The sequence below is a fragment of the Delphinapterus leucas genome, chromosome 6 (genome assembly GCF_059928025.1).
Source record: "Delphinapterus leucas isolate spDelLeu-1000000601 "Yukka" chromosome 6, BTC_Dleu_Yukka2, whole genome shotgun sequence".
Lineage (NCBI taxonomy): Eukaryota > Metazoa > Chordata > Mammalia > Artiodactyla > Monodontidae > Delphinapterus > Delphinapterus leucas.
Genome location: NC_143134.1, coordinates 55,569,478 through 55,584,212, shown reverse-complemented (window position 1 = coordinate 55,584,212; position 14,735 = coordinate 55,569,478). Strand labels below are relative to the sequence as shown.

Here is a 14,735-nt window from a genome sequence, read left to right as displayed (position 1 = left end):
GGGAGAGGCCAAGACAGAGGCCCAGGGGAGGTGGGCATGGCTTAGAAGATGCAAGACCATGGCAAAGGCTTTGGGCTTTCTTTAAAGAGTAGTGGGGGGACTTCCCTGGTGGCGCAGTGGTTGAGAACCTGCCTGCCAATGCAGGGGACACAGGTTCGATCCCTGGTCTGGGAAGATTCCACATGCCTTGGAGCCCCTAAGCCTGTGCGCCACAGCTACTGAGCCTGTGTGCCACAACTACTGAAGCCCGCGTGCCTATAGCCCATGCTCTGCAACAAGAGAAGCCACTGCAATGAGAAGCCTGTGCACCGCAACGAAGAGTAGTCCCTGCTCGACGCAGCTAGGGAAAACCCGCGCGCAGCAACGAAGTCCCCACGCAGCCAAGAATAAATAAATAAATTTATTTTAAAAAAAGAGTAGTGGGAAGTCATTGAAGGTTTTATTTTTAAACTTATTCTGAAAGAATTTTAAAGTTCCAGAAAAGGTGCAAAAATGGTACAAAAAGTTTCCATATGCCATTTACCCAGATTCATCAATTTTTTTACCCTTTGCCACATTTGCGTTATCCTATCCGTCTCTCTATATAATTAAAAAAATATTTGAGAGTAGATTACCTATATTCAGTAGGGTATGCTTTCTAAGAACAAGGATATTCTCATATATAACCAGAGTACAGTTATCAAATCAAGAAAATTTAACATTGATATAATACTTTTATCTATGGTCCACATTCCAGTTTTGCCATTTGTTTTAATAATGTCCTTTCATACCGTTATCCTTTTTATTTTTAGTGTATGGACTCTAGTTTAGGATCATATATTACATTTAATTGTCGTATCTGTTTAGTCTTTTAAAATTTGGAACTATTTGGAAAATTTCTCATCCTTTATGTTTTATAACATTGACATTTTTGAATACTATAAAAGTGATGCTATGTCTTTCTCAGGATATCATATCTGGAGACACTGATGTCCATCTTGCCACTCACTGGTGATTTTAATTTTGATTACTCCATCAAGGTGATGTCTGGTTTCTCTACTGTATAGTTATCATCTTCTTGTAACTAATAAGCAGTCTATGGGGAAGATGCTACGAGACCATGAAAATATCCTGTTCCTTGTTAAACTCACAGCTGCCCCACCCCCATTAATTTTCACTGTGATAATTTCAAAATGGTGATTTCCCAACTCTGCCACTCCCTTCAGATTTACTAGTGGCAGTCGAGATATAGATATGCTTTAGATGTGGACATAGTAGGAATCCCTGGGAATTCACTTAATCTATAGATTTTGAAGCCCCACCTCTATAGATTCTGATTTAGAAAGCTTGGGTGGGAGCCAGTGTGGGTACGTAGAATCCATGTATTTTTAAAAAGTCTCAAGAGATTCTGATGTGGAAATAGGTTTGGAACTCACTGGACAAATGGTTAAAACACTCAACAATGTTATATTATTTCATAGTGACATTAGACAAAGACAGTTAACTTTCTTTCCTCCTACATCTGCATCTTTAAAATGGGCACAATTAAGATATCAACCGTGGATACTGAGGTAATAAATGAGATTCTGATTTGAACTTATTTTCTTTGTAAGGGAAATCCAAGTTATTATGATTATTTATATTGGCAGTATGCTTCACATGATACATATGAATTTTTATAAAATCGAAAGAGGTTAATTAACTTTAAAATAGTATATGACTGAGTTAAGTTTGGAATATTTTTAATGCCTTTTTGATTGAGATATAATTTGTATACCATAAAATTCACCCTTTTAAAGTGTACAAGTCAGTGGTTTTTATTATACTCACAAAGTTGTTCAACTATACCACTATCTAATTCCAGAACATTTTTATCACCCCCAAAAGAAGCCCCATACCTATTAGCAGTCTTTCTCTAATACGTCCTACTATAGACATAAAACACTGCTTACTTTTCTATCTCTGGATTTGCCTCTTCTAGACATTTCATATAAATAAAATCATACAATATGTGGCCTTTTATGTCTGGCTTCTTCCACATAGCATAATGTTTTTAAGGTTCATCTACACTGTAGCATGATTTAGTACTTCATTCCTTTTATGGCTGAATAATATTTCACTGCATGGATATATCACATTTTATTTATTCTGTAATATTTTTGTATACTTACCAAGTCCAATGAATTTTCAGTGTTATTCCCTTTTACATTTATTTCTGGAGGTAAGCTACTTTTCCTAAGTTCCTGAAAATAAACCTCCTATTCTATAATTAAGAGTAGTTGTTATTGTTTCTCATTTCTATGCAAATTTCCTTATCGCATTTATTGTTTCTTAATGAGGTTGCTTAGAATCCCGTAACACTTGAAAAAAAAATCAAGTGTTTTTTTGACCATCAGCTATTGTCATATGTTTCTGTTGTCAAAATAAGCACTTTGCTTTTTGGGGAGCTGATTATTTCAACAGTTGAATATATGATCTAAAGGGATCTCCTGAGGTGTAGATGTTTGGTTTTATTTAGCATAAAGGAAGCATGACACCATTATTAAATTTTCTGTACTTTACAGTCAAGCTGCCGTAGGGTTTGGAACCATTAGAATGCATTAATATGTTTTATTTTGCTGAAGTTACAAAAACTTCAGTAGTTGGGGAGCCACCATTTCTAGTCACATAATATATAACTTTTTTTGGGAAACAGAAGCGTACTTTATAGTTTTTTTTGGAAGCAGGAGTTTAACAAGGCTGAATTGCAGTAATTACCTTAGGTATACTTAGCTTTAATTTACTAGCACTCACCCTTTTTTGGAGGGGAGGTCAGGACCTTCTTTGAGAATCTCATAAAAGTTTTGTACCTTCCCCTAGAAAATGTACACATGTACATGTACCCAAAATTTTGCATATAATTTCAGAGGGCTTGTGAATTCTTGCATTAATGGATAAATGAAATTTTTTACAGAAATTAGGAAAAAGAAGGTGGGAAAGAAGGGGGTATCAGTGTCAGATCTGTCCCTGAGAAAGCTCAGTAGAGTTGAGGATAAGAAAGAAGCTAGGGCAGTAATCGGGAAAGCATAGCAAATAATACGTTCCAAGGGCCATCTGTCTTTTTTATTTTTCGGCATGTGAGACCTTAGTTCCCCAACCAGGGATTGAACCCTAGCCCCCAGAAGTAGAAGTGCAGAGTCTTAACCACTGGACTGCCAGGGAAGTCCCCCATCTATGTTTTTGCAGTTTGATTCTTTCTGTGGCACTGCATGTTTTGCTTCTGTTTTCATTTCCTCTTTTCTCTCCTCTTCCCACCCAGGGAAGTCTTTGTTCACAGTTTATGGTTCCAATCACCTGGAGTTTACACTTGGGATTTAAAATCAGACCTAAATAATAATCTATACATATTATACAATCTTCCAGTTAGCAATTGCCACTAGAAAATATTTTATAAGTTCTTCTAAGTGTGCATGCTTAATTTGAAAATTGATATGGTAATTTGCTGATAAATGTCTTGAAGAGCATAAAATGTTGTAATTTTTGCCTTAGCCTATTTATCTTATCTCTAGTTTCCCGCCGCCCCCGCCCCCCCAATCAAGGATGTAACTTAGTAATAGACGTTTTGGACCCCTCCATATCTGTGTGTTTCCCCCCAGCCATCACCTTGTACCTAAAATAGTTCCAGACTTCTGACATTGGCAGACACCTTTGCATTAAAACCCTGCCTCTCAAAATAGGGATCCTGGGAAAGGTTCATTGTGAGGGCAGAACCATTGTGATATGAAGTCTCTTTTCAAAGACATCTTATCTTTTCCCTATCTGCGTTATAGACCTAAAGAAAAAAGAAGATTAGTCAAAAATGTCAAAATTGAAATAATTTTTGCTCCAAGTCGTCTTTTTCTGGAAAGGATGAAATGCATTGTCTTAAGACTCTATAGGATAGATAATGATTCACAATTATTGTTTAATTTTTCTTTTTTATAGTAATATTCATTGTGGAATCTTTTTTTTCTTTCATTGTGGAATCTTAACAATTTTTATTATGCTTTTTTTTTTTTTTTTGGCTGAGTTGGGTCTTCGTTGCTGCGCACAGGCTTTCTCCAATTGTGGTGAGCGAGGGCCACTCCTCGCTGCAGTGAGCGGGCCTCTCACTGTGGTGGCCTCTCCTGTTGCGGAGCACAGGCTCTAGGGGCGTGGGCTTCAGCAGCTGCGGTGCACAGGCCCAGTAGTTGTGGCTCATGGGCTTAGTTGCACCGAGGCATGTGTGATCTTCCCGGACCAGGGATCGAACCCTTGTCCCCTGCATTGGCAGGTGGATTCTTAACCACTGAGCCACCAGGGAAGTCCCTATTATGCATTTTTAATCTTAAAGTCTGCAGAGCTTTTTTTTTTTTTTTTTTTTAATCCCACTTTGGCTTCTAACCAGCTCTTTCAAATCAAAATTCAGAGCAGGTAGAGAAATGCTTTTAAAATGCATATTTGATGTAGTAAGTGCTATGCTATGCTTCTGAAAGCGCCAGGGTCACAGCTGCATACATGAAAATGCATGGTGACTGCAGGCATTGTTTCCTCACACAGAAAAGGCAATCTGTGTCTATTGCTGAATTTAAGATGTAAATCAAATCATAGCTTTCCTACATTCAGAGATGTAGCAGAAAGGTTGAGGTGACCCAAAGGTTACAAGTAACTTTTGCTTTTTGCCTACTACAAGACTAATTTTTTTTTTGCTCCCTCTTTTCTATTAAGATTGATGTATTTATACTTGGAAAGGTGAATCTAGTTACATACCTTATTTTATTGTTGTCTCTGCGCTAGTCTAGTGGAACCACGAATTTATCATTTACTCCCTCCCCCGCTCCATTCTGCTGAGATGCATTTACTGCTCTGTGTTGTTGACAATGTTATTAAAGGGCAGGGAGCCCTGAAGTATTAGGTACCAACTCTGCATGCTTCCTCTGTGCTTTTTTTCTCCGAACAATGTGGACTTTGAAACAATGTACTTAGAGGGGTTGTGATGTTGGTTTTTCATGATCCATTCAAAGAGTTTAAAAAGGTGCTTTGGGGAAAGTGTGTGTTTGTTACATTTATTTTAGATGTGCATTTGGCACTGAAAGGGAAACATAAGAGTAAGAAGATAGACACCCAGCTTTCAAGCTGCTTATGCTCTAGTTTAAGATAAAAATTTACCTGCATGATAATCATAATAGTACCCCATTTATGGAATATTCTGTGTGCTAGTTACTGTATTAAATGCTTTACTTAAAATGGCAGTTAAAACATTTACAAATCATGAAATGGGAAAGTGCCAAAGAACACACAACAAATTGGCTCATCTATGGCAGAAAAATAACAACAACAACAGCAACAATAATAATAACCACACAGTGAAGGAGAAATTACAGGCACTAGAGGCCAATGAAGGGTGACCTGATTGCCTGGTTTGTATTGATTTCAATTTTAGAAATAATGTTATTCTCTTTTAAGAAGAAAACAGAATCTACTGGATGTCTCAAGAGTTAGGAAATCTTGATTTAAAATTTTCTGTGGGCTTATTCTGGATATAGCACTGCATTTCTCTCTGAAGTAAAAAATATAAGATGCTTTATTTCTTTGAGATAAAAATAGGAGACCTCTGTTTTGAGGCCCTAGATTTTATTAGACGTTGGCCTTAAAGCCGTTTAAGCTTGGCATAGAATTATTAATAGTTGAGAGCCATCTTTATTGGTTTCTGCCTTTACAGGATTTGGTTCCACCTCTGGTCCCGAGCAGTACCAAGATTAGGGCTTTAATGGGTGACCTGGGTTCTATAACTTTAGCACTGGAAGGTACTTAGTCTGATTTCCTCATTTTACAGATGAAGAAACTTTGCCCAAGAGAGGTTATTCTCTTGCTTGAGATTACACAGTTTGTTGCAGAGACAGAATGTGAATTTGGAACTCTTGACTCTTTTAATTCAGTGTTTTTCCTCCACTATTTCACATCACCTCTCCACTTCTAGTCTTTCTTCTGAGACATGGTTGTGGCAGCATAACAGTAAATGATTTGGATGATGCTATGTAGGTCCTGCTTATATAAATAATAATAATGATTTCAGTGTCCCACATTTGTGTTTGTTTTTCATAATTGTAGAGCTTATTGTCTGTCACTGTTTGCTTTACAAGTGATCAGGTTGATTGTATGTTCAACCCATCTATCACTTTGAATAAAGTGTTTTAGGCAACTCACTCTTTATGCCTTGAATACCAGGTTTGGGTATAATTGACATTTTAAGGCATAACCCAGGTTTTGTTTTGGTGTTCTTTTGTACCACGTTATTTCTTTTTTTGATCAACAGTCCTTCTAATGAAGAGCAAAATTTACTTTAAATTGTGGATTCTTCCATTTACCTTGACCTTTCTCAGTTGGAGGTACTTGAAAGAAGTGAGGTACTTGAAAGAAGTGGCTAACAAGCATTGAGTGAGAAGAAAGAAAAGAAAAATCTTGAATAATCCATTAATTTAAGAATCAATCCTTGAATATTTCAGGAGTGAACTATACTTAGCCTTATGACTTTTTTTTTAACATCTTTATTGGAGTATAATTGCTTTCCTTATGACATTTTAAATGCTCTAGTTATAATATTTTAAATGGAAAATAACTCTATTTTCTATCATACCAAATTAGCATGCATAATGTTTAATGCCGTTTGTTTATTTTGGAACATGCTTCTATGTTTTGCAAAGGAATAATTTTACATTTGTTTTCCATTTTAAGTCTTCTAGTTTCTACTCTACCGTTACTCTTGTGCATCTAATGTTAATATTTGATGATTATATTTCCATAAGAATCTTCAAATTTTGAGCATGATTGATTGATTGCTTTTGATTCAGTAAAAAGAAGGATGAAGGTGGGATAATAGTCTTTTTGAATAACTCAGGGCTAGTACCGTGTTTTTGTGAGTTTTGTGCCTCATAGTGCTTGCCATTTTACCTAGTGCAGTGGTTCTTAACCAGGGACAACTGTGGCCCCAGGGGACACTTGGTAATGTCTGGAGACATTTTCGATTGTCATGTGCCTAGGTTGAATGCTATTAGCGTCTAGTGGGTAAAGGTCAGGAATGCTCTTAAACATCCTATAGTGCATTGAACAATGCCAACAACAAAGAATTATCTGATTCCAAATGTCAATAGTGCCGAGACTGAGAATCCCTCATGTATGGCAGTTGCACGATAAAGTATATTGAATTAAAAACTGTGTCCATTCTATAAAGCATAAGGCTTTACATATTATTTTATATGTGCATTCACATACCAGTTTGATGATTCACAAGGGAGAATTTAGCTCTTTGCTTCAAATTCATTCTTTGCTCAAAGTATTAAAACAAAATTTTGGCAATTGTAATTGATTTTAAGTTAGTTGTACTCAGTTGAAATAGTATAATATTGGTAATCAATGTTAATCAGTAGTAATATTCAACGTTTTTAATTTGGACTTCCTTTCTCCCTCGAGGTTTTTAACTTCTTGGAATCAATATTGTATATTATTCCTACAGTATTTCCACTTGGATCTGACATAATCAATTCTCTGGAAAAGTTAATTATCCAGATGTCTAAGTCAGTAATTAATCTGGATAAATCCCTATTTTATATTCTTCTTAATCTCATCTTTAGAGTTTTAAGTCTGAGATACTAAAAAGAATTTGCTGAACCCCAATGCTAGCAAAGCAGGCCTTCAACTTCATGCAACAAAGCAGAGTGGGTCCCACAATTCCAGTGAGGTAGAAGCTAAATTATAACAGAGTTGTTTGCTATATATGCATCATTCTCAATCCTACTTTAAAATTACTATCTCTTACCTCTGTTGATCTGATTTAATCTGGACTAGACTGTTTTTGAAAGGAGATAGATTCTTAACAGTTTTTAAACAGGAGATAGATTCTTGACAGTTTTTGGGGGTGGGAATTGAGGGGTGGGAAGAGTTAGGGGGTGACTTATAAGGGAAGATTATTGCAAAGCACTAAAGTACTTTATGAACACAAAAACTATGTGGCAACTTGTTGGATTTTCCTCTTAAATAGTCATGGATGCCACCATTAGCTGGAGGATTAATAGATGGTCATATCTGATGCTCCTCATTTCAATATGGTGCTTGTCAGAAGGAAAACCCATAGCTAAAATAGTTGCAGCTGCTGTTCTTTCCTTTTTATTCATGTTTACTTGAACATGACCTACTGATTTCATAATCTAAGAAGTTTGGCTGATGTGACATACCTGAGAGGCTTTAAGGATTTGTAACATTTGTGTCTTCATATCTGTAGCAACTAGAGCAGAAGCAAATTCTAGATAGGTTTAACTGCCAAAGAGTTTGGAATTTGGAAATGTGATTTTGATAGGATCTTTGAATTTTGGCATAAAAAGTTGCTTGGAGCGATCCCTTAGCAGTGGCAGTAATCTGATCAGTCAGAAATAGCCTGTGCTTTAACAAACAGGAGGCTGCCAGCATGTGAAGTTAGTGTCTAATAGATTAGGTGAGGTTGAGGAGAAAATAGAGAGATGGTGTTATAATAACCAGAAACTTTGTAGTAGTGTCAGAGAGGTGTTTAACATGAGGGTTTCAGTGTGATGGATCTGCCATACTTTTCTGTTTAAGAGAGAGAAAAATTAGAAAACTTCCCAACTCCTAACCTCCCTCTTCTGTGGTTTTTCACTTGTACTGGTTTTCAACCTGGCAACACATTGGAATTGCTGGAAGAGTTTTTAAAAATTACTAATGCATGGGCTCCACTCCTAGCAACCCCAGTATAATTGAAGCCTGGGCATTGGTATTTTAAAAAGAGCTCCACAGCTAAATCAAACATGCAGCCAGGGTTGAGCACCACTGCTTTATAGCAGTGCATCAGAATTGTCTGGAGAGCTATTTATTAGGTCTGGCTGAGGCCTGAGAATTTATTTTCATTTCTAACAAGTTCCCAGGTGATGCTGATATTGCTGGTAAGGCGATCCCATTTTGAGAACCACCAAGAAGGCTGTTGTAAAAAATCATTTGGGTGTAACTGATCTTTTTCTTTTTTTAAACATTGCTAGTGCTATATTATTGGGTTAAAAATTAAGATTAAAGAGGGCTTCCCTGGTGGTGCAGTGGTTGAGAGTCCGCCTGCCGATGCAGGGGACACGGGTTCGTGCCCCGGTCCGGGAAGATCCCACATGCCGCGGAGCGGCTGGGCCCGTGAGCCATGGCCGCTGAGCCTGCGCGTCCGGACCCTGTGCTCTGCAATGGGAGAGGCCACAACAGTGAGAGGCCTGCGTACCGCAAAAAAAAAAAAAAAAAAAAGATTAAAGAAAAGTATTATGCATATGATTCTTTTTATGTGAAAAAGATAGATGCATCTATATGCTTTGAATTTTTTTCAAATAGCATTTTTAATTTTTAAAAAAGTTTGAAAAATAATAGATACACGTATATGTATAACTGAATCACTTTGCTGTACACCTGAATTAACACAACATTGATAATCAACTACAAAATAAAATTAAAAGTTAAAAAAAATAAAAGAAGAATGAAATAATGCCATTTGCAGCAACATGGATGGACCTAGAGATGATCATATAAGTGAAGTAAGTCAGACAGAGAAAGACAAATACTCTATGACATCACTTATATGTGGAATCTAAAAAAACAGTACAGGGACTTCCCATCGGTCCAGTGGTTAAGACTTCGCCTTCCAAAGCAAGAGGTGTGGGTTTGATCCCTGGTTGGGGAGCTAGGATCCCACATGCCTCACAGCCAAAAATCCAAATCATAAAGCAGAAGCAAAACTGTAAAAAATTCAATAAAGACTTTAAAAATGGTCCACATCAAAAAACATCTTAGGGCTTCCCTGGTGGTGCAGTGGTTGAGAGCCCCCCTGCCGATGCAGGGGACACGGGTTTGTGCCCCGGTCCGGGAAGATCCCACATGCCGCGGAGCGGCTGGGCCCGTGAGCTATGGGCGCTGAGCCTGCGCGTCTGGAGCCTGTGCTCCGCAACGGGAGAGGCTACAACAGTGAGAGGCTCGCGTACCGCAAAAAAAAAAAAAAAATCTTAAAAAAAGTAGTACAAATGAACTTATTTACAAAACAGAAACAGACTCACAGACATAGAAAACAAACTTATGGTTATCAAAGGGGAAGGGAGAGGGGAGAGATAAATTGGGAGTATGGGATTAATAGATGCACACTACTATATATAAAATAGGTAAATAACAAGGATTTACTGTATAGCACAGGAAACTATATTCAATATCTTGTAATAACCTAAAATGGAAAAAAATCGAAAAAAAGAATATAGATATATACATATGTATATATGTATAACCGAATCAGTTTGCTGTACAGCTGAAACTAGCAATAAAAAAAGCCACATCAAAACTTTGTTTAGTACTTCATAGTTTAAAAAGCTAATGAATTTACAATTCCTAGTAGACTTTTTGAACTATTTAAAATAATTTGTTTGTGCTTTTTTCCTTTTTTTTTTAAACCCCATTATATGAGGATCCTCCACATTTCAGATCTTTTATTTTATATAGTCTTTTAGGTACCTTAATCGATGTAGCCCAGATAAAAGATTTGTCCTTGTTCAACAGAAATTTCAAAAATTTATAATTTGCAGAGTTTATTTGATATGGAAGAAATATTTTCTTTTTTCTCACCTTAAGTATACTGGGGAAACACAGAACCATATACTGAGAAAATGGGGGTAAGTGGGAACAGAGACGGAGAGATAGTGCTTATAGGTTGGGGCAGTGTTAGAGGAAATGGAACCTTCCAGGTTTGGAAAGAGATCAGCAAGAGGAGGAGGTGGCCAGTGATTTCCAAGAATGCAGGAATCAAGGGTATGGATATGAAAGAGCTACTGGATTGAGAAGCTTGGTCAAAGTCATAGAGCTATTAAATGGCAGAGTCTGCTGTCAAATTTGGGTCTCTAAGACCCGGGTTTATTCTCTTTTCTGGAAAAGAATTAGATATAGGAAAAACATAGCTCTAATGAGCCAACTCTGCAACAAATGCAGCGAATGATATTTTTGTGACAATTTTGAATCTAGATGGTAGTGGCTTTTTTGTAGCTATATTTGGATATTAAGAAGGTGTAGTCCTGAAATAACAACTTCCAATGTGACTTTCTGTTTTCCAGAAACCATCCTCAGCCTTTGATCACTGTGCTTGAACACAGACCTGATTGCTGGCCAGTACTTTTGCAACAGCTGACAACTTTTTTCCAGCAATGCCCTGAAAGGTAATGTAAAATAAAATAAATGAGGGAGATGTATAGTATATGCTAATTTTAGAGTTTTTCTTTTAAGCTGCTTTGATTGTAATGTTTTCTCCTGAAGTAAGGAAATGTCTTAGAGCAGGATATAGTTTTCTATTTTCTTTTTAAGAGTAAGAGAAAAAAATCCTACCAGATTTACTGATTGTTGAAATATTGACTATGAGAAAAGCTATTATTAAATAAACTAAGCATTGGTTAGTTGGGAAAGTTGATTGGAAATATTTGGTAAACTACTACATGGTACATATGGAAGACAGGTTCTTCCCTCTGGAAATTGATTAGTGAGTTAATCTCTCCATTAGAAACCAGTGCCAGCTGGGATTAAGCAGTCCTGCCAAATGGGACCAGATAGCTGCCATATGTGCAGTTAGTTTAGCTTCACCAAGGCCTTCTGCCTTCTGATGCTCCTCAAAGCTTTCTCACATCCTTGTTACTATGGCACTGGCTCAGGCGGTCATCTCTTACTGTGGCTATTGCCACCTATTCCTAACTGGCATCTCTGCCTCCGATCTCATCCTGTTCAAGGCCATTCTCTAAGCATCCATCAGGGTGACGCATCAAGAGAGCAGATCTTATTGCATCACTCCCTTTCTTAAGTCACTGCAGCTGTGATTTTCAAACTGCACTTGCAATGTATAGGCTAAGCATGGAAACACCCTCACACCCCTTCAGCTCTTTTTCTTATAGACTGTTTTTTTACGTGTTGATATCTAATGGAAGCTTTCTATTGGAAAACAATAGTTTGGTCTCTGAAATAGTTGGAAAATCCCTGGGCTACAGGACGAAATCTATTATGTCATGCTAGGCTCTGTGTATGATCTGTTTCACCAATTTTATTTTCTCCTATCTTTATCTCATAATTTATAAATTATGTATTTCAGCAATACACCGACTTGCTTTGGTTCCACACAGGAAACAGTGCTGTTTCCTCGCCTCTGTGCTTTTTCTGACTAATACCCTAGCCCTTTCTTGATTAATTTCTGTATTTTAAATCTCTGTTTAGGGACTTGCCTGGTGGTCCAGAGGTTAAGACTCCACGCTTCCACTGCAAGGGGCACGGGTTTGATTCCTGGTCGGGGAATTAAGATCCCACATGCTGTGTGGTGTGGCCAAAAAACTAAAAAAAAAAATCAAAAACATCTCTGTTTAGGTATTGTCTCTCCTAGGAAGTGTGTACTTACCACAGGCTGAATTAGGTGTCTCTTTTACATGCTCCCTTAGTAACTTCAGTTGTGATTTCTAACATCATTATACTTACTGTATGGTCTTATAATTATTCTCCTCCATTAACTGTGAAACTTTCTTACTTTCTTGAGGGCAGGGACTGTGTCTCAATATTCTTCATATTAATAATGCCTGGCACATTTTTTGGTGCTTTATAAATGTTGAATTTATATATGTATACACGTGAGGCCCACAGATTGGTGGGGCCCAGGCAGTGGGTTGTAGAGTGCCTCCTAAAATATTATATCACTGCATACTTAGTATGTCACACAAGGTCATAATGGGATGGTACCATTGTCCCATGTAATCCAGTGCCTGAGTTACATTTACCACACTAGCCACGTTCATGTGTTCTTGCTCTTGAAGGTCTTAGAGTGTCCTATACATACAATGTATTAGAACATTATTTCTGAGTGTATAACTTCAGTTTTAGATGGGATTTCCAGGCAGGATATACTGCTACAGGAAGTTTTAAAGAGATATGGGGAAACTTGTAATCATCTGCCAGTGATAAAGGTCCATGTAACAATTGAATGAATACCTTAAAGTAAACATTATTATCATCCTCTCTTCCCTCGCCAAGGACTGCATTTTCGAAGGTAAGATATTAATATTTACTAAAAAAGTCTTTGTTCATCCATGTCAGAAAGCAAAAATAACAAATTTATAAACATTTGTTTAATGAAGTTTCTCTTGTTAAATAGATTGGGATACTTTATAAAAGATGTTGCTGGGCTTCCCTGGTGGCACAGTGGTTGGGAGTCCGCCTGCCGATGCAGGGGACACGGGTTCGTGCCCCGGTCTGGGAGGATCCCACGTGCTGCAGAGCGGCTGGGCCCGTGCGCCATGGCCGCTGAGCCTGCGCGTCCGGAGCCTGTGCTCCGCAGCAAAAAAAAACATGTTGCCGCTGATGTGCCATATTTGTTGTTAGCTTGTTTTTAGGGTAATCCTTACAAATATCTCTCTTTTCCTATGGTTTAGTTAGTCAGCAAATAATTAACTTACTTTTTGGTTGTTTCATTTCAAAGGATTATTATATTGGAATTTGAAAGTAGTTCTTCTAATGATATATATCCAGATAGTCATAAGGAGAAGAGATTATTAATTGAGTTTGGTTTACTTATGGATAAGCTTTCATTGACTTATTCTTTTCGTTTGAATTCTGGAGCGTTAGAGTATACTATCTAGAGCTTTATAGAAGTTTCAAATTATTTTATATTTATTTGCAAAGAATAATTACAGTTGTCTCATTTCTACTTTTGCACTATGAGACTGTTCTTTGCGGGATGAAATTGATCACTCTGCTTGCATTTTCAGCAGACTGTTAGTTTCTCGAGATTTAATTTTAGAGTAAGTTAACTTAGTAGTTTTTACATTGTCATTTAGAAGGTAATGAAGGAAGTTTGGTAATTTAATAAGAATATAAATAGTGATTCACAACTATAGGAAGGAGGCAAAATGTGACAATAGCTTGTATTCTAGCTCTTTCTGTGTTAGGAATTGTTGATTAGAGTAGCTGGGTTCACTTTTTTTTTTTTTTTTTTAAAGTCTACATGCTGTATAATTCCATGTATATAACATTCTGGAAAATGTAAAACTATAGAGTGACAAACAGATTAGTACTTTCCAGGGGTTTGTTGGGGGGAGGGAGGTAGGGTTAAAAAGGTGAAGTATAGAGGATTTTTAAGGCAGTAAAAGTATTTCATATGACATTGTAATGGTGGATACATGACACTATGCATTTATCAATACCCATAGAATTTTACAGCACAAAAAGTGAACTTTAATGTATGCAAATATGTGTGTGTGTGTGTGTGTGTATGTATGTATATATATATATATATATATATATATATATATATATATATATCCCAGAAATGGAATGAAAGATCCCAGGAATGAAAAAAGGAATGAGCTATCAAGTCACACAAAGAATATAGCTGTATTACAAACTGTATTACAAATGTGGGAAGAAACCTCGCTGGAGGTGGTAGAGTAGAAAGGTGCTAGCCTAAATATATGGGTTCACTTTTAATAGAATGTATCAGTAGATGTCTTGAAATAGCAGTGTATCTTCGTGCTACATTTTTGGGGGCATGATTCTCCAGTTAAATTCTGCACTGATTTGTAGAAGGCCTGTGGTGTTAAGACTTCACCATTATAGAACCGAGAATTGGGTAAATTGACAATGATGTCAAGGTCTTTAGGACTGGATACTTCAAGATTATCTAGTCTAACACATAGTTTTTCAGATGAGGGAACTAAGGA

At 37.1% G+C, this 14,735-nt stretch overlaps 1 protein-coding gene across 11 annotated transcripts in view; it reads left to right on the top strand.

The window, feature by feature from the left end:
* FOCAD (focadhesin) overlaps positions 1-14,735 on the top strand; it is a 322,109-nt gene that overhangs the window by 66,086 nt on the left and 241,288 nt on the right. For 10 of the 11 annotated variants that reach the window (XM_022573810.3, XM_089913173.1, XM_089913172.1 and 7 more), the window contains one exon: positions 11,106-11,207. In XM_022573810.3, coding sequence (XP_022429518.2) covers positions 11,106-11,207 — 102 coding nt within the window. Of the gene's footprint in view, positions 1-11,105; positions 11,208-13,050; positions 13,067-14,735 lie in introns of those variants that run through there. The other variant, XM_089913178.1, reaches the window with a different exon arrangement.